Below are 25715 nucleotides of genomic sequence, written 5' to 3'. Positions count from 1 at the left end.
TTAATATCTTGTAATATTGAATTGATTTTCATGATGAAGTAAGGCAGCATTTCAGTAGGTTTTTTTCATCAGTTCATATGCACATTCATTTTTCATGAGAAAAACAAGGTAAACACACAAATGCCAACCTGCTTGCACTTGTTCAAACTGCGTGTAGAGAACGGATTCACAATTATGGGGAAAAATTTAAGAGTGCCTCCAATATTTATTTCTTAGCATGATTTGAAACGCCTCCCTGGAGATGAATTGGTTTTAAAATATGAGGCTCAATTAAAAAAAATATATCTTTTTTTGGCAGGATACTGTTAGTAGCATTAAAATGATTATCTTGATTACATCTAAATTTATTTAAGAACAGTATGGGACCATATTGTTATTATTTGCCTAACAGAAACATAAAGATGAAGGCCATTTTTACATAAATACAAAAGCATACAAATATACCTATAATCTTTAAAGACAATATATCTGCAGTCCAGAAACTACTCTGTGCTTTAACGCTTGAGAGGTGCCATTTTGACCTATGATCCACATATGCTTCTAGCTCCTATTTTCCGAGCCCAAAGATATCTGGATAAAGGAAGACTCGTACACTTCACATTACCCCCTTCACTACACATCATTCCAGTTATTGAATAATACAAGACAAACAGTGACCTACTTTAGAAAAGCAGATGAAAAGAAAATGAAAACAAGATACACGACAACAGCAAGGAAACCATGGTAACTACGACAGGCGACTGCTTTGCTTACTTTATTTTGGCCAGAATGATCAGTGAGCTGAGCTTTCAGCTCTACAATTTCAGCTTCTAATAGGTGAATTACTTCTTCGTAGTCCATCTCCATTCCACGAGCCTGCCTTTGTGCAGCTTCTGCAAGATGAATCCTACTTCGCAGGGCTCTTGTCTCTTCTACAGCTGCCTTGGCTTCCTACAGATGATAAGATTTAATTGAAAAGTTACAACTGCAGCTAACAAAGAAGTACAGATTTAGCTCAAAAATACTGCAGTTGGCATTAGGGCTGCCTTTCAGTATTCATGGTTAGATGGTTCAATTGCTAATTTTTAAGTGTACTATGTTCAAACAAAAAACAGGTATTTACAGAGAGAGATAACTTTCCTAATAAATTAAATTACGAATTCTATGATTGCTCTAAATCTAATCGAACGAAAGGTTTTCTAGAAATGCATCTGGTGCTGTTAATCTGCCCCATCACTTCCATACTAAAAAAGTACTTTAATGAGACGTTATTTCCTTTTACTATTATTGCCTGAATTCACACAATTCAAAGTTCGTACATCACGTAGATGGACTCCTAATGCAAGTATTCAGTTGACGTTGTTCTCAAAATAAGTGCTAGTTTTTATTTTTCTGCCTAGTTCCTGCTTTTATATCATTATCCTGTGTTATCACTGAAGAGTGTTATATAAAATTTATATATAAATAATGTATAGGAAACAGAAAATTAGAAACCGTTAGCTTTTAATTCAGCCAAAGCAAATCCTAAATGTTGTAAAATCTGATTTAGAGAAGGATATTGCTCAGTTCACTTTACTACTGAGTATTAATTCAAGTTAAGTTTAATTTGTAAATTTTAAAAGTCAAAGTAAAGGTCTGGACAACAAATGAGTTTACACTGGGAACAAACAAACAAACTGCTCATCAAAAAACGTAGACATACAGGCTCACTGGCACCAAAAGCAGTAGAACATCTTCCCCCTTTGCTTTTTGTTAATCTGTGGAAAAATTCTCTTTATGTTGATTTCCTGAATCAATAAAGTTATAAGCTTAAATTATACTAATTCACAGAGTTAGAAATTTTTTGTACAAATCCCTCAGCTAAGGATATTTGGGTGAATATCCTATTCCTAGTTTATTGTATTTTAGTGTTACAACTATATCCTGGTTGGAAATGGGACTAGAGGGGAAACGGGCAGAGGTAGAGAAGAAACAGATACTAAGAATCTGTAGTAAGTAGGACATAACATTCTAGAAACGAGACTTGAAATTGCTGTTTCTGAAAAACCTAAATGACCAATTCTTCCAATTTTTGTGGAAGAAATGTCATGTAATATTTAACAGGTGTCATAATATAAATGTCTAGAGAGCTTACAAAGGCAGATTTAATTCTATTATTTCCTAACTTAGAAGCATTTGTTCCGTGCAATCAATATTCTTCAAGTCAGGTTTTCCTATGATTTTTCATAACGTTTTCTCCGTAAAATGATCTACCAATCTCAGTTTCAGATAACTTTTAACCTGTACACTCTTAGCCTTAATAAACAATACCTATTTATTTCAGGCCATAAGTAAGCTAATCTCAATGACATATATAGGACATCATCTTCCTCATATTTATAATGGTTTTGCAATATAATACCAATTTGGATGATTGCCAGGGACATTCTGGTCCCAGAAAATAAAGCATTAGAAGAAGTGATTGCATGTAGCAAACAGCAACACCATTAATGAATACAGATGACATTGGTGTTTTATAGGTTTCTGTTCTAGAAACACAAGTGATAGGAGGTACATTTAAATAGCCTTTAATTTGACAGCAAGTATAATGATTTTTATTTTCTTTTCTTTTGGAAGCACGAAGCATTCGATGAGCCTATTCTACACGATGATCATCTCCACCTGGAAACACACACTATTCAAAAGTTTATTCCTGCATGTTTTTCTGGTATTCAACTAGTTCGTTATACAGTTGTCTGTTGGCACAGCACTAAAAGCAGTGCAAGGGGCCATGACTGAAAGCACTCACTGAAAGACCACCAGAAAACTCCACTCCTCCTGCAACCTGCGCATAGCAGTTCTTTTTCCTAGAATTAATTCAAAGAACACAGGGGCTTCTAAGAAGTTAGGAAACTACATCAGTAGAGGTCAAAATCACTGCCTCTGTAGAGGGCATTTTCTCGCCACTATAAGAAACTGTGACTCAATAGCAGAAAAGATGGGCCCTGCTGATACCAAGGATGATTTAGAAACCTTCAGTAATAGGCTGGAGGTGGGAAAAAGACTCTTGGAGACAAAAGAAAAGATGCTCTGCTGCTAAGTTTGACTAATATAAATGAACACAGAGGCCTTGACAAAGGGTGGCATCTTAAAAATGCACACATAGGAATTATTTAAGTAAACTGACATCAGAAAAGTCATGGGAAAATTGCTATAATGAAAAGGGAGGTCTTCATTTTGAAATGAGACCTCCTTGAGATAAAGGTTTAATCTCTTATAATCCAGAATTGCCTTTACTCCTTTCATTGTTTTTTCAGAAACCCAATTGTTGAATATTAATTTCTCTATAATAGCAGACTAAGTATGACCAGATTTCAACAGTGAAAGACCTAAAGGAATAATTAACGAACAATGGATTCTTACATTACAAGGAAACGATTATCCACACTACAACTGAATTAGCAAAATTTTCTGACAAACCAGAGCTGTTTGCTAGAGCAGGGAGGCACAAACGGAAACCATACCATCAGGTTTCCCAGCTCTACAGTTACTGAAGCTGGCACCGCGGTGACTTGGTGGGTTCTCCTGCTTAAGCTGGTAGGGGCCCCCAGCAGTGAAGAACAGATGGATCACAGCACGCTTCAGCAACATTTTCTCCTGTCCCATTCAACGGCTTGTATGATGGAAGACGCAACAGAAATGGAATCTGCAGCTGCTAATATTTCATCTGTACAAAAGCTTGATGGGACCATTTGTCCTAATCTGGTATGAAGCCACTACACCAAATAAGAAACTGCAGGCTGGAGGAGAGAAACCGAATCCTTATAGAATCAATCCGAAGGTACAGGTTTCTTTCAAAGCCAGGTTTCTATTTCTTCCTTGTATAAATTCAAGTGTCAGGAGGTTTTATCTGAATAATATTCCAGCCACCACAAACACTGGAACAAAGGTATTCTTTTAAACTACACGAAAAAGTGTAGTTACAATTCAGTTATGTTTATTCATTAATTTCACAAAAATTGTATGCTGAAACATCCTTTAAAAGAACTTTGAGTATATTTACTATATATTAAAATAAAAAAACTAATGAAGTAAAACTAAACCCAACACTTCTTTAAGGAAGGGTGAAATAAATTCTATACTGCTTCCAAAATAGTAGCCATTCAGATCCTAGACTTCAAAGTAGCTCTTTTCCCCTCAGAAAGCACAAGCACAGAATGGCAAATCTTAGCCCTATGAAATACAAGTCCAGCAGTATGGGATACCACAAACAGCGTTACGACCTTTCACATTTACTATGTTTAGCTGAGGTGCTTCAGCCGACAATAACTGCATAAAAAAGCTGTAGTAAAGAAGAGCTCATTCAGGTTGGCAAGACCCAGGACTTTCAGGCAGCTCAGAACACAGTCAGACTCGTCCCCAAAGACAAAGACACCATTACGGATTTCACATTCATGGTGTTGACAGGACTTCAGGTACTCAAAAGTGCCTTTCTATGTTTTATGCCAATTTCAGCTTCCATATGATTTCAAGGAAGACCTAAAGGTAGTGCTATATTACAATATGAAAATAAAAATATATCAATTAATATATTTTAATTGCCATAGACCAATATTAGAAAAATAATTACTACCTAGTTTCAAATTTAGCAATATTTCTAACCCTAAGAGTTTGTTTATCCTGTTAGCTACCAACTCAAGCACTACTTGATTAATGAGTACTAACAAAACATGTCCATTAACCAGAACAGTTGTACGCCTGTTCTAATTAAGCTGTAATCTCTGCAATTCACAAATAGTAGACAATAGAAACACCACAAAAGGTACTCCTATATATGACTGGCAGACTGCATCCTAATTTTAAACCTCGTTTCTTGAGGAAAGCAGCGATTTAAAAGAAAATAATGTTTAAATTGTACTGAATATGGAAGACCTTAAGCACATACTTAAGTTGGTTTGTTTGTTTACTTTTAATCAGGCCATAAGGGCTCAATAATGTACTCATTAACTCATTTCACTAACTTCAGCTCGAGCAAGAATGCATCACCATAAGTTAAATGGCAACTTGTACTGTAAGTAGCCCATTTTTTTAAAACCTTGTATCACCACGAATCTCAGTATCAACATTCGTTCTGAACTACGGAAATACATATAAAACACTTGAAAATGCACCAAGTATAAACAGAACTAAAATTTCCATTAAAAGCCTGCTTGTATCTCCTAAAATAGGTCACACATTACATATGTAATTTCATATGATTTATTATTTATTTTTCATTTCACTGTTCAACAGCAGTTGCTTAAAATGCACACTAGACTATTAGAGTATTTATGCCCTGGAGGTTGGTACTGCAAAGCTGACCTTCACCATCACATGACAGTACTGGACTGAAAAATAAAAGTAGGAGGACCTCAGGTGGTTGAAAAAGGGCATTGCTGCCACTTCTAACAGACCATCTTAAACCATCTTTGTCCAAGTCTACCTTCCCAACAAGAGCAGTACGTGAATTCAAACGATGCTGAGGACCGGGCGTCCATACTGTTTGCATTTTGGGGCTTGTACTTTGTACTGGCTTTAGTCTAGAATGATAGACTGAACGTCTGCTCTGGTCTAGAGCAACAGACTGAGCACCCACTAGCGAGTGGGAACATGTAGTGCACCACTGGAACATAGTTCGTTAAATTTTATCCAACAAAGAATCCAATTTATTTCCCTGCTGTCCCGCAGTGTACAGATGGCAACCTCACAAAATTACTGGGAAAAGCTTTCAGGCAGTTCTCTTAGGTTCAAAAATTAAAAGATGATAATGCAGGGGGCTGAACAAATCTACATATATGAGCAAAAATGCAAAACCTAAACTTAATATAGCAGTACATGGAAAGATTTTTCAACTGTATCTTTCATTTTTACATATGACATCTGATGGAACAGATAGCCATGAGAAACCTACAAGGAACATGTGTAGTAAAAGGGGAGAGAAAAACGGGAATCAGCTCATAAGAAGAAAAGAGCTGACGGGATGATGTTCAGTAGAAGCAGGAATCAGGAAAGTTGCTTGGGTTTGAATCCAGGCTATAAATGACATGAGACTTACCTATAATTGGAAATTTCCTTTAAGAGACAAAAGAAGGGTACATTTCATAAGAAAGATTTTTTCTTTTTTCATAATTATAGATAGATGGTTATGGAGACAGAAACAAGACATTCCTCACAAAACTCTACCTACCATTTTTTCCTGGTAAATACCAGGTGGAATTCGTCAAGTGTGTCTATTTTTTCATTCTTAAAACTCTGGTTAACATATAAAATAGCTAAAGTTAGGACTGTAGATTGGGCACACTGTTGCCTAAGAACAGCAAAATCACTTCAAGAATACTTCAGACCAGAAAGGTACTACTACATTATTATCCAACTTACCTGATGCAGCTTGTCTTAAGGTTTCTACCTCAGTTCAACAGCAGAGAAGTATTAATGCTCTAAAAACTTAAGGATCAATATTCTCCAATTCTAATCAAAAGCTTCGTAGTAACAGCTGAACCACTTTGTGTTGAAATCAGTGTGAAAGTACAGTCTAAACGAGCATCAAGAGAGAAAGAAGTGCTCCCTTCTCCCTTCCACAAGAAACAGCAAAAAGAAGAAAAGAGAATATATTTTAAGAAACTTCAACATACTTGCTTGACTATTTGTAGCTCCTCTGTTAACTGCTTCTGTAAATTCACAGATTCAGACAACTTTTCCTGTTTAAAACAAAAGGGGGGGAAGAAATAATTCATGATTAGGTGTGAAAGAGGTAGAGTTTTTATTCCTAAAACCCAATTAGCTCTTTCAAAACTACAGGTAGCAATACTTAACTTCTATCAATGTACTCCTGCCTTCTGTACAACTACCTTTTTTCTAGGCCACAACATATGTCTGTTAATAAAGTTGTACAATCAGAAACACAGATCCTTTCCACAGTTCTGGTGGAAATGAGAATCAACAGCTTTTATAAAACCTGCGATAAAACCAAATTTTAATCTCTAAAACTTAGTTTTTCAGAGAGTTCATTGATACTGTTCAAGTTTCTTGAGCATCTGAGGATTATTTACTGAATATTTCTGTGACAGAAGTAAAAATACACATTTTAAGTCTCTTGTTACCTAGCCACCTAGCAAATGAGCAGACATTTTTGTGGCTTTAACAGACTGCTGTACAGCCTAATATTCTCATCAAGTTGTTTTCAACACTGTATGTTTAACCATTCTTTCACTCACCTACTTATACGAGAAACCTGTAGGTACACCACTTTCAGAAGGTTAAAAGTTCTAACAGTTAGAAAGTGCTATAAAAAGATAAAGATTCTCATTCTGAGTCAGACCAAGGGTATTTCTCACTCAGTATCAAGTATTTGACTGTAGATTGCTGAGGGAAGAGTATAAGAAATGAGGCAATTACAGATTGATCGTTGCCAGTTCTTGACATCAGCAATTTAAGGACTCGTGATAAGTATTCACTACTTCAATGTTCAATGTAAATCGGGTTCTTTCATTTCAGCACAAAGTTTTCAGAAGAAGAATCTTTGTGCACAGAATGAAGAACGCATCTCTGGGCATGTCAGTACAATGTTTTTGTAATCTATAGCAAGAACAAATTTTTTTGGACCAGGAGGCAATTTACAGAATTGCCTATATCCTGGGATCAATTTTTCCAGTCCTGTCCAAGAACAACAGTTAGAAATGCTAAATGCAGAACCAGAATTTTTTGAGTTCTCCCAAAAGAAATTCAGGAGCATAAGACCATGGCTATAACCCAGGGTATTAAGAAACAATAAATTTATTTGTTGCTTTAGGCCTTATGTATTTTGTAATGTCTGTGAAAATATGTATTAATTTTGAAAACAGATTAATTTACCCTCCAGTTCCGATTTCTTTCAAAAGTACTAGCATATGCTCAGACACTGCAGTTACTAGGATCACACATTGCTAAATAAAATTGCTATGCAAATCGGTCTCTTCTCCAAATTCATTTTGTGAAATGACTGCTTAGTCTTATTTCTCTGTAAACCAGATTAAAAAATGCATTAGTATTCAGTATAGCAAATAAAATTCATGGTCTCCAGCAATATATTGTAAACATACAATCTTCAAACATAATTAGGACTGGTTGCTCTGCCTTTTTATTTATTAATCAAAAATTGCAAATAAAATTCAAAAGAAAACCAGCAAATTACTTATACACTCAAAAAGAAGCTAGTCTCTTGAATAATTTAAAGCAAATAAAAATTAATTATTACCTTTAATTTACTCATTTCTTTTAACGCTTCATTTCTTTCCTTCTTAAGTCTTTCCATGTCATCCTCCGAAGAATCAGAGGTTACAAACTGTGTGTATTTAAATAGGTAGGGTTAGAATGTATGACCAACCGCATCTTCCATATTCTTTAACATCTAATCTTAAAAGGTCTTGTTAATAAAATTAGAGGATAATCTTAATTTTAAAATAATTTAAAGTTCTGAAAATACTAAAAATGTTTAAGAAAATTCTGACCAACTTATCTTTCAAAGGAACAATTATTTTTCCTATTAAAAAGGATTAATAACAGTATTTTTAAAGTACCAAGAATACAACACAGCCCATTTTCTTCAGTGTTTTAAATAATTCATAATTTTATTATAGTATTCCTATGCTGCAAATGCTCTTTCTTTCTTAAGGACACCTCTAGAATAAAGTGATTTTCATTGTAGCAGTAGTTCAAATCACTGGGCCTAATACTCATTTATCACTCACACAGGTAGTAGCCGTATGTATTCCATGAAGAAACCTCAGTAAATCAGTTGTCCGTACTTACAACAAATCACAACATAATTACGCGAATTGCTTTCTGCAAAGTAGGTTGCTTTAAAAAGCTTCACAGAAACTAGGTTATCTTACAGAACACCATGATACGGAGCTATACTAAACATCTGCCCAAGATCTGGAGTCATCTTACATATAATAAGCTCTCCAATAATCTCCTCCCAACCGATGAACACCGTACAGGCACACATTTTACCTTTGAATCCAGTAAGCCGGCCATTTCACTGACACCAAATGCTACAGATTTTTGGCCACCATCCGTTGCATTCAATTGCATAGAGAAGAGATTCCTTGAAACTTCAACGAAATCTAAAAAACAGTTTAGATTTTGTTGCTGTAGTCCACAAGTTCAGTTTAGTAGCAGTTTCACTAGATGCAACACAACTACTAATATCACAATGTATGTCTATCCTTTATAAATGCACTGTCTGCCCTCCATAAGTTTTCTAAAGGAATATATAATTAATCTACAATTTTGTCAGACACACCTATCTGAACAGAAGCGGCTGGTAAAAATAAGAACAAAAATGTTTAAAACAGGTCTTGGGATGAAATACCCCTAAGTCGAGTTGTGGAGGAGAAAAGAAAACAAAAGGGAGTGTGAAGTTCACCTTGAAAGCACCTGGTTAGAGATGCTCTACATTGCCAGATCCCTGTGAAAAATTAAAAGAAATCTGCATCCCTGGTATACACCTGCCTTTCCCAGTGAATTGACCTTAGTGGAGTCAGGAAGAGAGAAAAAATTGCGATAGCTCTCAGCTCATAGTTTCCTTTGCAGGTCCTTTAAACCCCTGATAAAGATGTAGTAAAATTGGTGTTGACCAAGTTGAAAGTTTTAAATAAAAACACTACAGCAATCTCAGTCAACATGGCTTGGATTACCCATTCATTTTGAACGCATAAAAAAAATATTCTGCTACAGTATGGGAGAAAAGTGGAAATATAAATGTCAGTTTGTTTACACCGTGTAAAATCTGATGGAAGATCCAGAATGTTTCTTGATAGATACTTGAATAGATAGGTACTTGACAAATGCAGGGTCTTTTCAGAAGGTTAAATACAAGAAATTATTTTTCATATACTAGCACTTTATGCCTTTTTTCGTAAACTTTAGCAAAAGTGAAATTTCCATCAGTTTTAGCATCAGAACTATCATATGTCTCACAGTTTATGACAAATATTCTTAAATTGTTAGTGTCACCTACCAAAATTGTCATAACCAACAGAAGCAACTCATCCCCATCAGAATCAGGTTTAGCTAAAAGAAGAACCATGATGGCCTCCATGTAAATCTCTTTCTATATGCATCAGTTAAAATGTTCTTGCTTCAAAATTAAATTGCACAAATTAAGCAAGTTAAATAATCCATCAATAATGCTTCACGAGGTCTCTTTAACCATCAGTCCTCTCCCAAGTAATTTCTGGAACAATTACAGTACCCTATTGCCAAGGCAAAAATTTAGGAATTTGTGAGTACAAAATCAAAAGTTTCACAAGGCTGCTGCAAATTGGATAAATTTGTGATTTGCTTAGTTTCAAAAATTCCAAGCTTACTTTTATACAGTAGAATAAATTTTTGCCTTAAAGTATCATTTTATTTGCAGTAGCAACCCAATACTGACAGAAAATATATTAATGGTTATTATCTGTTATTTCTATATTCCTACATTTCATTATTTTCCATGGTAATTAACAGATTATTACCTCCAAAAGACACTGTTCCTTTAGAATCTTTCTGAAGTTGCTGCCTTAGGGCTTGCTGCTGTTCATCTGTGGGCTGAATCCCAAGATAATTCAATGCCTGGAAGGAGAAAACTTATTTTGGAGAAAAAAAAAAGGACTAGGGATAATGACTGCAGGGACATAGGGGAGTGATTAAAGAGCTACACTTCAAAGAGCCTTTGTATCACAGTACACTCTCACTGACAACACTTTTATTCCAGAGCCACTCTGTGACTTTTCCTTCTAATTGAGAGGTGTTCAGATAGTATTTAACCTTGAATATAGATGAGTGTAATAAGCAAACCCCTTTGTCCTTAATAACTGCCTTAAAAATCCTGAGGGATGTTCAGATTCCCAGAAGAGTTAATCAGTAATTAGATTAACAAAACCAGTAATTTGCCCAATACATAAAATGAAATATTGGCCTGCAACCTGAAAGACCTATTAAAATAGAAAATTTGAGGTATAATTTATACCTTAAAGTTTGTCAACCTAGAAATATTCTCTAGATATTTTACATGCACCATGAAGGGGGAGAAAGGAAAACTCAAACGATTGTAAGTATTTACCCTCTCCAGCTTTTCCGCTTTCAGACGAATAGTAGAGTTTCTTCCTTGCAGCTCATAATCATCATTCTGGCTGGGGGCAATAACTAAGAAATAAAAAATAAAAATTAAATAATGATACAGTTGTAACTATTGCTGTGAAAAATTTGTTCTGAAGATCTGCTCATCAAATGGATGCCAGCTAAATACGGGCTTGCCACAATTAACTGTTAATATTTAGATTGCCTTTTTTTAAAAAAAGAACATAATTGCAATAAACAAAATCTATGTGTATCAATCACTTAAACTATTTTTTCACACCAAAAAGTGACAAGTATCAAATTAGCAGAAAGAAACCAGGAATAATTCTGAGTGATCCATCAAGCACATGGCTTACACTTGTGGTATTTTCACTCAGAGAGACACGTTTACTCTGGAAACAGAAGGGGAAACACACTTGTGAATTCTAAGACCTTCAAGACACAACCTCAGCATAATCAACAGTTCCCAAAAGCATATCTACTGATCTGGAAAACTCTGTGGAAAGGGAGGGAATGACCTGTTGCCAACTAAGGGCTGTGTGGAGGTAGCTTACCCTGAATTCCAGCAGGTTCCTCAGTATTTGTTCCTGGAGAGGAACTCTTTTCCAAGAACTACCACCAATCAAGCCATCACCCATCATCCTCTCCTCTCCCCTTTCACTCAGAAATACAAGTTTGCGTAATTTTAGCTAGTTACACTAATAGCTTATGGTGCATCTACTTTATTTCCAACATACACAAATGATTAAGCTGAGGAAACGAAAAGAAGCTAGCAGTACTAATCAGTCCATATGCAAGATTTCAGAATAATTGCTTTTTTCTTTTGGTGTGCACGTTTAGTTTTAATGGAACTTGAGAAATGCAGTCACAGCTTTGTCATGTTTCAGACACACCTGCGGATACAACACAAGAAGCAGCAACCTTTGGAAGCCTTTGATCACAGACTGTAGGCAAAAGAACAGTTAACTATTGGTTTCTTTGAATTTTAGATGTGTGTAAATGCAGCAAGTTCATTGGCTTATTTTTTGCAGAAGAAAATGGAATACTTGTTTGCATTTATTATTCATAAATGTAATTTAGATCTTAATTCATTATTTCATTAATGGACCAGAGAGGTGCCGAAATCAAAACCAACATTTGAAAACTAAAGGATCTTGCAGTTTGAGATTCTCTCTAAAGGAACAGAAGGAATTACATAGAATTCTTTTTCTTTTTTTTTCTCATTTTCACAGCATATCTGTTTCCAAGCTCAAAGTAATTTACATTCTCTTTATATGCCAAAAGCATAAACCAAAACATCTTGAAAATCTCTGACACTAACACCTCTCACAAGCTATATTAAATTCTGAAGACAGTGGGCTAAAACCTCAGCTGAATTGGCACACTTCCTTTCAACTCAGAATGAAAAAGCCTTGTGTATGAGTTTGTGCAAGAATTTCTCAAAATTATGCTGATTTTTCTTACAGCATTTAAAAAAATAATCTAAGAGCTACTGTAATTTTTCAAGGTTATCCTTGAAAGGTTATCCTAGTAAGAGGGCAGCACGTGAGAAATGGCAGCTTTGACTAAGGATGCGCTATTAAATAAGACTAAAATGAAAAATGACAAGGAACAGTACAAACTGGAGCTGCAAGTATTTCTGCTTTCCACTCTACTAGCTATGTTACTCATGTTAAGAAACCGTGGCCTTCTTGGTCTCTTTAAGCAACAACGATGCTCCTGTGCATTGCATTACATTAACAAGAGTCTTATATTCTGAATATATTAAAAAATATCCTTTTGTCTTGTTCATCTGATTTAGTTCTGGTGTTTTTCAAGATCAATATGAAAAAACTGTGTGATCATTACACTCCAGGTGTATTCAACCTTTCTAGTTTCAGAAGTTCATGTTCAGTCAGCTCACCCTTCAAGGAAGGAAGCCAACTGGTCAGATTTGCAATGTGGAGAGCGTTTCATTTAGAATTAGGATATCTAATATGGACCATAATAAATGCAGGTACAATTTAAATAACATCAGTGGAGCAACATCTAGAATGAATCACATCCTGCATCTTTGTCTTTCCTCTTCTCAGTATATTAGAGATCAAGTTGAGAAGCATAGGTTATACTTTGTTACTACTGCCTGAGGCAAAAGAATATGGTTCAGGTCTTCATATAGAAATACAGAAATGAATCAGTTATTTTACTGTGCCAATCGAGACTCTCATTATTATGTCAGATTACTACATTTTCACTGTTTGTAAATACAACACATATTTGTTTCCCAAAAGAATTACAATTCTTCAGCTCAGATTTGATTCTGATCAAATTCTACAACCTCTATTTTCCCTTAGTGTTGTTTTCAAACTATATATTTTGAGATATGATCAAAGTGACTATTGCTTTTGTTTGAATGTCATGACTCTCAAATATAAATATACACATATATATTGTATTTGTTATTAATTGAAAAACTGTTAGAGGTCCGCGTGTTATTTCTATCCTTCCAATATGCTGCCCTGATTTTTTTAAAAGAAAAAAGTGCAAGCAGTATACATCCACAGAATTTCATTAAATCAAGAAAGCACAGTTTCTATGGCAACCTAATCTTGATCTATATGTGAGTCTTCATTATCTGGTTTCTACTGAGTCTATTATCATTACTGCTGTATAGCAAATGTTGTGATCACTCTTCTTTGTTTGGTTTCAGCTGTTTGTTAAAGACAATGTAAGTTATATTTGACAGAAGCTACTAAACAATCCATTGATCTCAGTCCTTTATTTAGTACTACAAAAATGTGCAATATTCCTTTTTTTAAAGACTACTGAGTCTCACTATGTACTATTTTCTGTATGACAGTTATTGAAGAAAAAAAAGGTGGCAGGGAATTAAATCAGCATTTACCAGCGGCAGACACATCAATAGGACAGCTGTCTAGAGAAGTAATTGGAGATTGGTCTCCCATCTTGTCTCCAGTTTCCATCTATGAAAGAAAATCAAAAGCCATGAAATACCATTTTAAAGCAGATCACAAGCCGAAGAAGAAATACACATTAGCGTAAAAGAAAGGGAGAGGAAGGAAGACCAGAGGGAGAAATTGGGCTTGATAGATAAAAACAACCCTAGAAGAAAATGGAAGGCGTGGGTGGTGGTGAGAAGGAACGCCATTCAAAAAACTTAGATCAGGGCCTTATCAAAACCTTAGTTAGGTTTTGAATATCGTCATAGATAAGATAGTACAGCATCTCTAGAGAACCTGTTTCAATGTTTATATCTCTAACAGGAAAGAAAAACGGGCAAGAATTTTAAGTACAAATGTTTCCACTTTGTGTTTAACATAGAACATTTTATTCTTCCTTGTTCAAAGACAATACTTTATTTAGTTAAAAAACGCAATAAATTGAAAATGTTTTTTTGAAAAATTGAAATAATAGAGTAGGTTTAAAATCTACTTTCTTATGGTCAACATTAGTTCATTACACTAATGGTGAGCTGTATGAATTAAAACAACAATCGCTGCTTAGCTGAAAGAAAGGGTGAAAAACCCCACGTTCTTCTAGGAGTCTCATTTTTAAGCAAAAATCTCATCATCATGGTGGAAGTGTAACTTGTGAGATTGTACTGTACTCACACATATGTGGTAATCAGGGAGTATCTCTGAAATATATAACTATATATATCTCATTCTGAAACCTTACTCCCTAGAGAAACTGTAAGGAGAACTTTGTATCTAAGAACACAGCTAATGCTTATTTTATTTGATTTGCTTTCTTACCACAGGTCAACTAATACTCTTATTCCTCTCATCAGTGTGGTTTACTCTACCGTTATGCAACATGTTTTCTGGAAAAGTCTTGATATTCCAAAGAATTAATATTGTGCAGGAAAAAGAGCCAGTCATTTTCTTACTATAATGGAAACTGAATTAAAATAACTGTATCATTTGCTCACTTTATACTAAGCGGAGTAACGAGTATACTCACAGCATTTGGAGTGAGCGCTGAAACAGGCTTCCCATTAGGAGATGCAAGAGAACCAAGTACTGCAGCCTGTTGCTCTCCATATGCTACAGAAGACGTTAACAGGCTGGAAGGACGTTGCAGATTCTCTGAATAACCGGGAATATTTTTTTGTCTAATAAAGGCTATCTCCCAAAAATTTTCACACCTAAAATTAAAATTAAATTTTAATTTAATTAAACGTTACAACATATTGTATAATATACTGTTAATAAGATTATACAGTACTCTTGCAAAAATTACATGTTCCCAAACACTGTGTGTGATTTTATTTATTTATTTTTCTAAAAGGATTTTCTATGGCCCATCATTAAAAAAGGCAAATACTGTGGTTTTGGGGTTTGTTCTGTTTTTTCTTTTGAAAGGAATGAAAGTATCACACAATTTTACAGGTCTAAACGGTGCATTTCAGTTTTTTTCTACGAAATAATATTGCAATGGAATATTTCAAAAACATTCATATCCCTTGCATTTCCTCTAAATGTACATGACAAGACATTTCACATTAATTTAATCATAAATATTGTATGATAAACCATTTTGGAGGGTTAGCTGTTTGACAGTAACAGATACCTCGTCTTTGTTCTGTTGATTATACTTTTTGCCTCTTCATAGGAGACACCAATCATTGACTCTTTGTTTATGGATACGAGTTGATCTCCAGGCTTCAATCGTCCATCCTAACACAACAAATAAAAAAATCAAACCTACAAATTTTATATTAATTGCTAGCACTATGAAAGAACTGTATAATCACAGCCCTTAAACATGTTCCTTTGGATCTGTTAAGACAAGAAATACCAAGAATGGCTATACACTTTGCCTGACAATCTTACAGAAATAAACAGTGGATCAAACGATCATTTAATCACCATGACAGCGCTCATCACAAAAGCCTCATCAGACAGAATGGATCTCAGATGCTGTGTAAAGAAGAAATTTGGACCAAGATGCATATTTCTGTTAAAAAAAACCAAACAAACCAACCCAGATAGTAATTTTTCCAGCAAGGAGTACCAATGCATCGGACTATGGGAAGCTTCTTTACTAATTAATTCAGCTGTGAGCTGGATTAATTTGTATTTCAAAACCAATGCTCTTGGCTATACATGGGACTCTTCAGGCATTTACTAGCCATATTAATCTTAATGAGAAAACCAGATTAGTTTATTAGGAATTCACCAATCAAAACCATGATAGAAATAATATCGTCAACTTTGTGCTTCTGTTGAATTATTCAGTGCAAACTTTCTACCAATACAGAAGCGTATCACATTTCTGTCTTAAAGACTGTAAGACAAGACTTTAGACGTGCTAGGATAGATTTCATACTAAGATTAAGCTTTCTTTACTCACATTTTAAAAGAAGCCTCAATAATTTAACTGAAAATTCATATAACTCCCTATGGTTACAGAGTTAGTTATGACATTTGTCTAATGTAATACACATTAAATTACACATAACACATCTACGTTCTTCGGCTCTTAAGAAATTCATCACAGAATCAATCTGACCATGTGAAACAAACTGTACAGAAGAAGATATATAGGAAACAGGAAATATGTAAAATATCTTTTGAAGACCAGTATGATTTTACATATTAATACCCATATACCATGATTTTAGTCATGTTATTTCAAACCTTTGATAGCACTTTACTCCTTTTTTTGTCACTTAATGTTTCAGTTTTGATTAAAGAAAAAAGTTGTAGATCTTTTATTTCGCTTGCATCCAGCCTATAAAAGGATATCCTTTTCAATGCTGCCCTCATGCGGCAGAGATTCAAATATGCTTCCTACTTAAGTTTCTCAAACAGGACAACCAAGATTGATAAATTACCTCTAATATTGCTAATACTAGAACCTACTACAAATTAATGGCTCACTCTGTCTGTTGATTATGTATAATGGGCTTTAAATTATATGTTTACAATGAGAAAAACGTTTTAGAAGCCACAACAAAATAGAAGAAAACAAAAGAAGAATTTATCTTATTTACCATTTATCTACTAAAAGAAGTCCTGGAGAAACATTGCATTTTTTCCTTCCACCTTGGCATTTTGGGATTAACCTTAATCTACAAAAATTCAGCCACAAATAGTTATAGACTATTTTGGGGCAAATTCATTGCTCTTCAAATTAACTCATGCCCTCTTGCTTTGCAAGAGGGAAAACACGGTTTATCTACACATCACAACTCTGGATGGAAAAGGAGACGCTTGGATAAACAGTTTTGTGTACTTGAATCAGCCAGTTCTGTTACTTATTTCTTTTTTAAAACTGACAAACCCTCCTGATTTACATATTGCATTTGTCATAAACGAAAACGGTAATCAGTACTGATTCATACATTTTATTAGTCTGCACGATCAGAATATTTTTTATTCTAATTTGCCTACACAATACTTTCCAACTGCAAGGATCCACCTAAACTAAGTCTAAAGGAAGAAGGATTTTTTGAATGGACAAGAAAAAAAAGAGATGCAATCTGTAGCTCTGTCCCACCCGTGCTGACTTATCTTGCATCATGCAGCCTCTTAAAGAAGTTGATTTCTTACTTTCTCATACGTAAACTGGGGAACAAGATTCTTATTTACCTCAAATGAACTCATGAATAATTTTCATTACCATGTAACCATGCCATGGTGTAATGAGATAATTCTCTTTAAAGAGAAAGCACACAGAAACACAAACAAAATTTGCATTTAAAATATAACTGTATGTATCAAATACTGAAGTAGGTAGTAAATAAAGGCAAAAATACAGGTAGACTGAGGGAAACAAGTTCTTTACCTTATGACAGTCACCACCAGGGATAATTTCTTGAATATATACCAAAGGCCCTTCATTCCTGTCAATTCCTCCTACAATATTCAAACCTAGGCTTGTTTCTTTGCAAATAGAGATAATCTGAAATGCACTATCCCTACAAAGAGAAAGGAAAAAAGACAATTATAATTACTTCACAGAACTAGATACTCTAATAAAGACTGAAGTGACGTAGTATCTTTATCTTACTGATTTCACAAATACGTATTACAGCAACAAACAGAAATGGTGGACGTTTAATCTCAATGTTCAAACATTACACTGCCTACTTACTACAAAACCAGCAACTTCAGTTGTTACTTCTGGCAATTAGAGAAAGAACTGATACATTATTTTAAAAGAATAATAGCTTCTCTCTACTATATCTATCCAAGGCTTATGGGAGGACGTAGGTACACATAAACCAGAGGCATCAATTCATTAGGAGACACTAAGATCAAATTAAGACACTGATTAATCTACTTCTATCATGTAAACAATAAATAAATGAGAAAAATACTTTATTAAAACTGAAAATTTGCAATATCAATAGTATTATAACTTACAGGATTGAAAAGAAAATAAAAAGTTCAACCTCTAGTGCTCAACACAAAATATTCCTGAGCGGCCAAATACACCATTTTCTATGGCTCACACAAGAGAGTTACAGTCAGTTTTGGAAATTACTTTGCAAGCTTTGGGGGTGGTGCTGGGACACAATTATTTCTGCTGACGGTTGTGAGATTATCCTTTGGATGCAACTGAGGACTCTGTGACCTTGAGGATGAGCCGGAAGAAGCACTGTCTGTAGATTTTGCTTAAGAAAAGAAACAACGAAAAGAAGAAATAAAACACACATATGGGAAAAAGCATAAAGTTTCAACTGATCTAAGAAGAGTCCAGTAGGACTATTTTCATGTTAGAAAACAGACAAACTACAAGCAATCCAATAACCAAAAGAAAGCTTAAGTCTACACAGCTAAGAATTGTAAGCCACCCAGGGTTCCAGGAGTAATTCTTTCCAGGAGTAATTCAGGAGTAAAAACACAGCAAGTGATGATTTTTTTTTCAAACTGGGTGCAAAAATAATCTTAACTGAATAATCAGTCATGCTATATAAAGGCATCCTAATTAGACAACAGTTCCAGGAGGATTAGAATTTATGGTATTCTAGTTCAAATTTTTATTAGTACTTTGAAATATTATGGTACATTTAGTCTACAAATACCAAATACTTCTCACATTATTCATGAATTAGAATTGCTGAAAGTAGGTGGTAGTATATTTACTTTAAGAATCGGGGAAACTGATGCACAAACCTGTCAAGTTATGTGTTTAGACTACAAACTAAATGTTAAAGTCTAAGTAAACACATGGGTTTTGCTTGACTTTCAGTCACTTCCCCCAATATACCCTTCCACAAAATGAGGAGAGTTTTAAGTACTAGCTTCTACCCCACCAAAGTCTGACTGTTGTTCTACAGGATTACGCCAGGCTAGAAAGCAATCTCTCACCAGCTAACAGTTGTGTTGGAGAACTTCTTGCAGAGCTGGTGTCGCTGTGAGAGCCATACTTATCCATCAGGTCAAGAAATTCTTTCCTGTGGCAATAAAAAGATGCTCCCCATCAGGATTTGGCAGTAGTTTAAATGCACCCTCTGAAATCTGCTACCGTTTCTACTGAATGGTTACCCTTCTCAGAGAAGGAAGTTTAACCTCAACTGAAAGAGGAAAAGTCCTGTCAAATGTTGGGAAGCGGCAAGAAAAAGATAATGTAGTACAGAGGATAAGGATGGAATAGCAATAAACTATGAATGAAATGGACTATTGGTAGAAAAGTTTAATTATTACTTCTCTTTACCCTGGATTTAAAAACTTTAAAAAATTGTAATTCGAGTCAACTTCAGATAATAAGACAGTGGTATTACTTAGGTCCAGAACAAGTTATTTGTATTAGAAGGAATCCGATAATATACCCATAGTACACTCCTATTTTTAAAGAACGCTTTTAGTTCTACTATACTGAAAAAGAACCCAGAATAGACTGGCAAACAAAGCTGTGGCACCTCATAAAAGAGGACAGAAGAAGTATTTATTAATCATTCAAGAATGAGTGAAACAGATGCAAATTATTAACTTCAATTTAACTTTCTCAGAAATTTGCAGCCTATTTCACATGAGGTAAATATCATTACATATTAAATATTGTATGTGCTTGGGCTTTGCTTATCTTTTAATTATAGTATCTTTTTTAAAAATCCCCAACAGATAAAATAAAGGGCAATTCTTGGTCAGGCACGCTGTTTAAAAAAAAATAATAAAAACTAGAAGGATACGTTTTTTGCAGAAACCAATCATACTGCAATAAACTGGCAAAACAGCAGCGAAGATATACATCCTGTATTACATACATTAAAGAGAAAACAAAACCTCTTGATTAATCTAATACCGAATGCAGCCTAATTTAAAAAAATGTTTATAAGCTGAGCTATGATTCCTTCAATGACAAGAGATTAAAAAAATATAAAGAATCTAGAATGATGTAAGCCAGAAACATCAGCAAATTAATATTACAGACTTAGAGAGAGAACTGACTGCAGGGAAGGTAATTCCCAAGTAATTCCCGTGACCGCAGAACTGTTGAAAACTGCTGGATGCATTATTTTTTTAAAAAATGACAAAATTTATTGAACTAATGCCAGACCCAGGGAACACACATTAACACAGTTGAGTGTAAATCAAATAAACTTTTAGCACAGGAATGTACAGTCACAAGATATTAATTCACAGGCGTCTGAGTGAGGGACCGTATTCAGTGGCAAATTCTGCACAGGCCTTTGGGCATACCACCAGAACGGTACAAGGACTGATGGATTTTAATTATTCAAGGAGTTTAGAGGAACTAGGTCAGTATGCTTTAGATAAAAGCAGATTAAGAGTGGACCTCGCATGTATCTAGGCAGTCTGAAAAAAGGAGAGATCGGAGGCTACACAGTGATTCAAATGTCTGCCAAATACAAAAAATAAAGGAGCAGAAAAAGGAAGCTTAAATTGGAAAAAGGCTAAAGGAATTTAGAGAAAATTCCCTTACGGAGAGATTATTCTGTAAGTGGAACATCCCAGGAAAGGCAAATAACAGCAGTTAGATACTCTTGCAACGATTATCAAATATGGTTACATAAAAGCCATTTCCTCCAGAGATTTAAATCAAAAGGGGACACAGACCTGGATCCTAGGATTTCTGATGATTCTCTGCCAATATTGGTTTATATGCTTAACTTTGAACAGCAAGGTTAATGCAATATTTAACACAGATGTCCTTACAATGGATGTTTTTGGACTACCTGCTGCAGTGAACGGTTTAACCTACTTATCCAAACAAATTTAAAGCTTATTACAGATTGAAAAGCAAACTTCTGAGGGGAAACAATAACTAAATCTGCCTTATTTCAGACAGCAAGACCAGCTTAAATCATGCAGTTCTGTGGTACTGTTGATCTAACATACTCCTCAATTTTTATTATTTTAAAATGTGAGAAATATTAAAAAAAATTATCACAGCAAATAGTTTTCAGTCGCATTAGCTGGTAACATAACATTTCAGTCCTTCTCATTAAACTGAAATTGGCCTGAGCTTGCTACTTCAATGGATGCAAATAGTCTCAGAATGAATTGGTATCAAATAATACAGAAAAACGTAACGTGGTGCAATTTTGTGATTAAAACTAATCTGAAAGAAAAATACATGGAAGCCCGCCCACCCAACCTTCGATATAGTCTTGACTTTTTATTAGTTTTGAGGTTAAAACAATGTTTTATTTTTCTCTTACTTTGCTTCTTCATCTCTGGCAACTAGCAGAGACATGTGATTAGACGCTGATGCTGTTCGTAAGATGTCAACAGCCCTAGAAGGGGGGAAAACCAGCCAAATAAGTATACCAGGGTGCTGTCAAGAAGTACATGGTGAGTAATGCTAAAAGAGCAGGAAAACGAACAAGTTCTTAATGTAGTTCATAATTTTGACTGCCAGGTACAGAGAAAAAAGCTTGCCAGCAGCAGAACCCAAATTAAGCACTGGAGAACTGAGCGAAAGGCGGACTGGGGTGAGCCTGTGCCTGGTGACAGGAATAAACTGGGATTGCCCTCTCTTTCCCTTCCCTTTTGTCCCCATCTCCCCTTGGTCCATCCCACTGCCTTCCTGGGCATCCTTCAGGATCAACAGCCTGCTCCAGAGAAACACTGCCGCTCGGGCACGCCTCATTGCTCAGGATTTCCCTCAGCAATATATACTGTGGTTTTTCGTTGAATTTTAAATCTACATCTCCAACACCAAGCTGCATTGATTTCTGGTGATCCAGCTACAGAAAACATCCAACATATTCTACAGACTTTTCTAAACAATTTCTCCTTCGTTGCCCCATTGCAATGATACTTCCTGGCTGCCTTGTTTACATTCACCGGTATTGAACCAACAGATAGATATAAAAATATTTTAACAGCTTAATATGTTTTAATGCTCTTTTCACATACATTCTATAATCTACATCATTAAGAAACTAGCTTATTCTGTCATTATAAAAGCATATAAAGTCCTGTCATTTTTCCACGATGGTTTTGCTGAATTAGATTTATAGAATAAATTAATTGCCAGCTGAACTCCAGGGACCCCAGTGGTGGCGTGCTCTTCTCATCAGTGGTCCATAATGTCCAAAAAAACCCCATATAATATTCCAAGCTCTAATAAACATTTAGTAATGAATACAAACGTACCTTTCATTGGTTACTCCAATTAAGTTTTCTCCATTGACATCCAAAATTAGGTCACCAGTGAGCAAACGGCCTGGTTGTAAAATGCATGAATCAACAAGAAAATGGTGAACATATTATATCATGGCAACAAAACTGGGCTTTTTCTTTCAATTTTATGTGATCTAATGCAATAAATAACATTATGACTTTTAACAGATTAGGTTCTCATTGTAATTAAGCTAGACTACTGTCATAAGGTTAATAGCTATCAATTAGTTTTACTAACCACAGAAGAGCGACTGAAAATTAGTGTTATTTAGCTATTTGTATTATTTACACATAGCACAAGTATTTGTGGGACTAGAATTTACATTTCATAATTGTGGAATTAACTTCCAGCTGAATTTTGCTCTTAACATACATGTAAGTTACCACATATCAATTCATTAATATTTTACACATTAACAAAGACACCTAAAAGATTGTTTAGAACCAATTATATTTTTAACCTTATGCAAATACCAAGTTCAGGAACTATCACTTTTAAAGTAGATTTAGATTAAATGACCATTCTGCACAAGACCAGATGGAATCTCAAAAAATCCCATGTACAGACCTAGGGCAGAAGTGTATTCTGTAACTTTATTATTGCACTCTACCTATTATAATTTATTCTTTCCACACCGAATATCTAAACCACCTCTTAAAAAAAATATTATCAGTACTCATTAAAAAGACTGGTTCTGTAAAGGAAACACCACTCTTACCCCTTATGAATTAAAAGAAGTTCAGCATCTCCACAGTTATTTAGCAGTGGTGAAAGATTGCCAATGGCTTTCACACCAGCCTTATCTAGATTTAAACTTAGTTTCAAGAACTGGGAGCATTAAAAACTTTTCCCATGAAGAGTCCAAGCTTCATTTCTCTATCTTAAGGTAAGCCAAAACATCATGAATCCCGGCTAAAACCATGCTATTTTTTTTAAATATCTTTATCCATAAAGTAAAATAAAGATGACTTCTTTTGACAGCTTTTTATATGCAGCGTGTTTGTAAGAAAAAATTTAAAATTACTTACTATCTACAGCAGCGACCCCTCCGGGTAAAATTCTCTTTATGAAAATCCCATAATCTTCTGCAGTTTGTGCCCGATAACCTCCAATAATTTTAACTCCTGCAGAACAAAAGAAACAAGCAAGAAATTGGTTATTCCACCTACTGTGCTAAACGGATTTACAGTCAAATCCATAAAAGCCAGATAAATTAAACTTTTACTGATGACAGTGCGAACAGGAAAAGCTCACCAGGGGCTTTTAGATTTGGTTTACTCCAAATCAACAGAATGTGCAATCTCATTACCTAATCCATTTTGACAATCAGAAAAAGAAATGCGGTGAACAGCTCGATTGATTCCATGAGGGCCCATAATAGTCCTAAAGAATAAAATAAAAGTCATTAAATCCCTATTTATAGAAATATAGGTAGAGCTACATTAATATAGAAGAAAGTACAGTGACCACGTTTTTAACTCTAATACAAACCAAACACAGTTTTCTACAACTGACAACTTTATATTGTTTGATAACCTCTGTGCCACCCCTTCTCCCCAATGAAAAATCAATCTCCTCCTAACAAATATAAGATGGTACGGTAAAAGAATGTATTAGAATTAAACAGAAACAAAATCCCACAACCTGGTCCAGGTTAGCATTTAGGCAAGAAAAACACATCATAATGTCTTAGATTAGGTAATGAATACTAAAACAAAACCACAGCTAAGACAGAGTATACAAAAATACTTCCTAGGATATCTAACTTTGTGGTTATTTATGAACAGAATCTTTTCCCTACAGTCTCTCATTTCTTCTCTCAACATTGTTTTCCTTCTATCAGAGAAAAACGGCTTCGTTCTATCTTAAAAAAGGCTTCTTTCCAAACTCTATTGCGGGCTGTCCCTGTGTACCCTCCCACCCCAAGACAAGATATCAGGATGGCACTTGAAATTGTCTAAAAGCAGGTGAGTATTTTGGAGGCAGCTGATAATGGTAAAGAATTCAGGAAGAATACAAGAGTTTTGAAACCTAAATTTACAGCTTCATCAGAAACATGACCAACATACGGCTCTGAAAATGCTAAGTGTTAAGAAGTCCTATAAATCCAATTATCCTTTACCATTTTTTATTTTAATTTTCATTAATTATTATAAAAAATCGAAGTTGTATCATAGCTCCTTTGTCCTCCCACTGTACCATTTTTGGGGAAGACTCACCAGATCCCTTCTAGGAAAAGAAAAAGGACCACCACGTGGATTTTTCTGCTTTGACCTACATATTGTTTTATATTAGACAATGAGTTGCATTTTATAGAGCATGATGTTAAAGTGAAATGGAAGAACTAGAATTCTAGCAGGGGGGAAAAGAAGATCAAAGTGGAGGACATAGTGACCCAAATCCTCCCATGCAGCCAAATCCAGGACACAGCATGGACTCCAGGCCTGAAACTGGGTATTTCTGCAAAAGCTGAGTACATGTCATTAAAAGGTGCCATGCCAGAGGGAAGAGAGAAATCCAGAAGGTCCAAATGTTCCTAAATTCCAGCAGCAGGCAAGAGGTCCAGCTTCTAAAGAACATCTCTAGTTCTTTTGGTTTTGTATAAGAAAACTGGATGAGTTTTTAAATCAAGGTATAAGCACTTGCTCTGAAAAGCAAGAACTTATTCCACAACCTCAAGTTCCCAAACATTTGCAAAATTAGCTTTTGCTTTAGAAAGGCTGGCCATGTGAACAGACGCAGTAGTTCATCTTTAGCAACAAACAGGAAGCCTATGCTTCAAACATTGTACAATTTTCACTTTAATATTCCTCAAAGTATCTGTTTCATAGGATAAAGAGAAATTATGAAACCTAGTTAGTGTATTTGGCCGCTGACGCGACTGCGATGACTTTGCTACCGAACTGCTTTTACTTAATCACAGTCTGAAAGGAAGAAGAAATCCTTAAGTCTGCTATTTCTCTAACAAAACTTTTTTTGTAAACTACTTCTATGCTATGACAGCAGAGTAC

The 25715-nt window shown here is 35.0% G+C and overlaps 1 protein-coding gene across 8 annotated transcripts in view; it reads right to left on the bottom strand.

Moving 5' to 3' along the window:
- STXBP4 (syntaxin binding protein 4) overlaps positions 1-25715 on the bottom strand; it is a 77295-nt gene that overhangs the window by 42957 nt on the left and 8623 nt on the right. For 7 of the 8 annotated variants that reach the window (XM_054221665.1, XM_054221663.1, XM_054221662.1 and 4 more), the window contains 16 exons: positions 24014-24087; positions 23733-23828; positions 22677-22746; positions 21737-21811; positions 19422-19507; positions 18595-18724; positions 17893-18025; positions 15673-15779; positions 15064-15247; positions 13985-14063; positions 11084-11166; positions 10497-10593; positions 8989-9101; positions 8231-8317; positions 6630-6695; positions 754-930 (listed from right to left, as the gene is read on the bottom strand). In XM_054221665.1, the coding sequence (XP_054077640.1) occupies positions 754-930; positions 6630-6695; positions 8231-8317; positions 8989-9101; positions 10497-10593; positions 11084-11166; positions 13985-14063; positions 15064-15247; positions 15673-15779; positions 17893-18025; positions 18595-18724; positions 19422-19507; positions 21737-21811; positions 22677-22746; positions 23733-23828; positions 24014-24080 (1650 nt within the window). In that variant the 5' untranslated portion in view covers positions 24081-24087. The remainder of the gene's footprint in view (positions 1-753; positions 931-6629; positions 6696-8230; positions 8318-8988; positions 9102-10496; positions 10594-11083; positions 11167-13984; positions 14064-15063; positions 15248-15672; positions 15780-17892; positions 18026-18594; positions 18725-19421; positions 19508-21736; positions 21812-22676; positions 22747-23732; positions 23829-24013; positions 24088-25715) is intronic. The other variant, XM_054221667.1, reaches the window with a different exon arrangement.

This window comes from Rissa tridactyla, chromosome 15, assembly GCF_028500815.1.
Source record: "Rissa tridactyla isolate bRisTri1 chromosome 15, bRisTri1.patW.cur.20221130, whole genome shotgun sequence".
In the NCBI taxonomy this organism is placed as follows: domain Eukaryota; kingdom Metazoa; phylum Chordata; class Aves; order Charadriiformes; family Laridae; genus Rissa; species Rissa tridactyla.
This window is presented reverse-complemented; position numbering and strand designations above follow the sequence as displayed.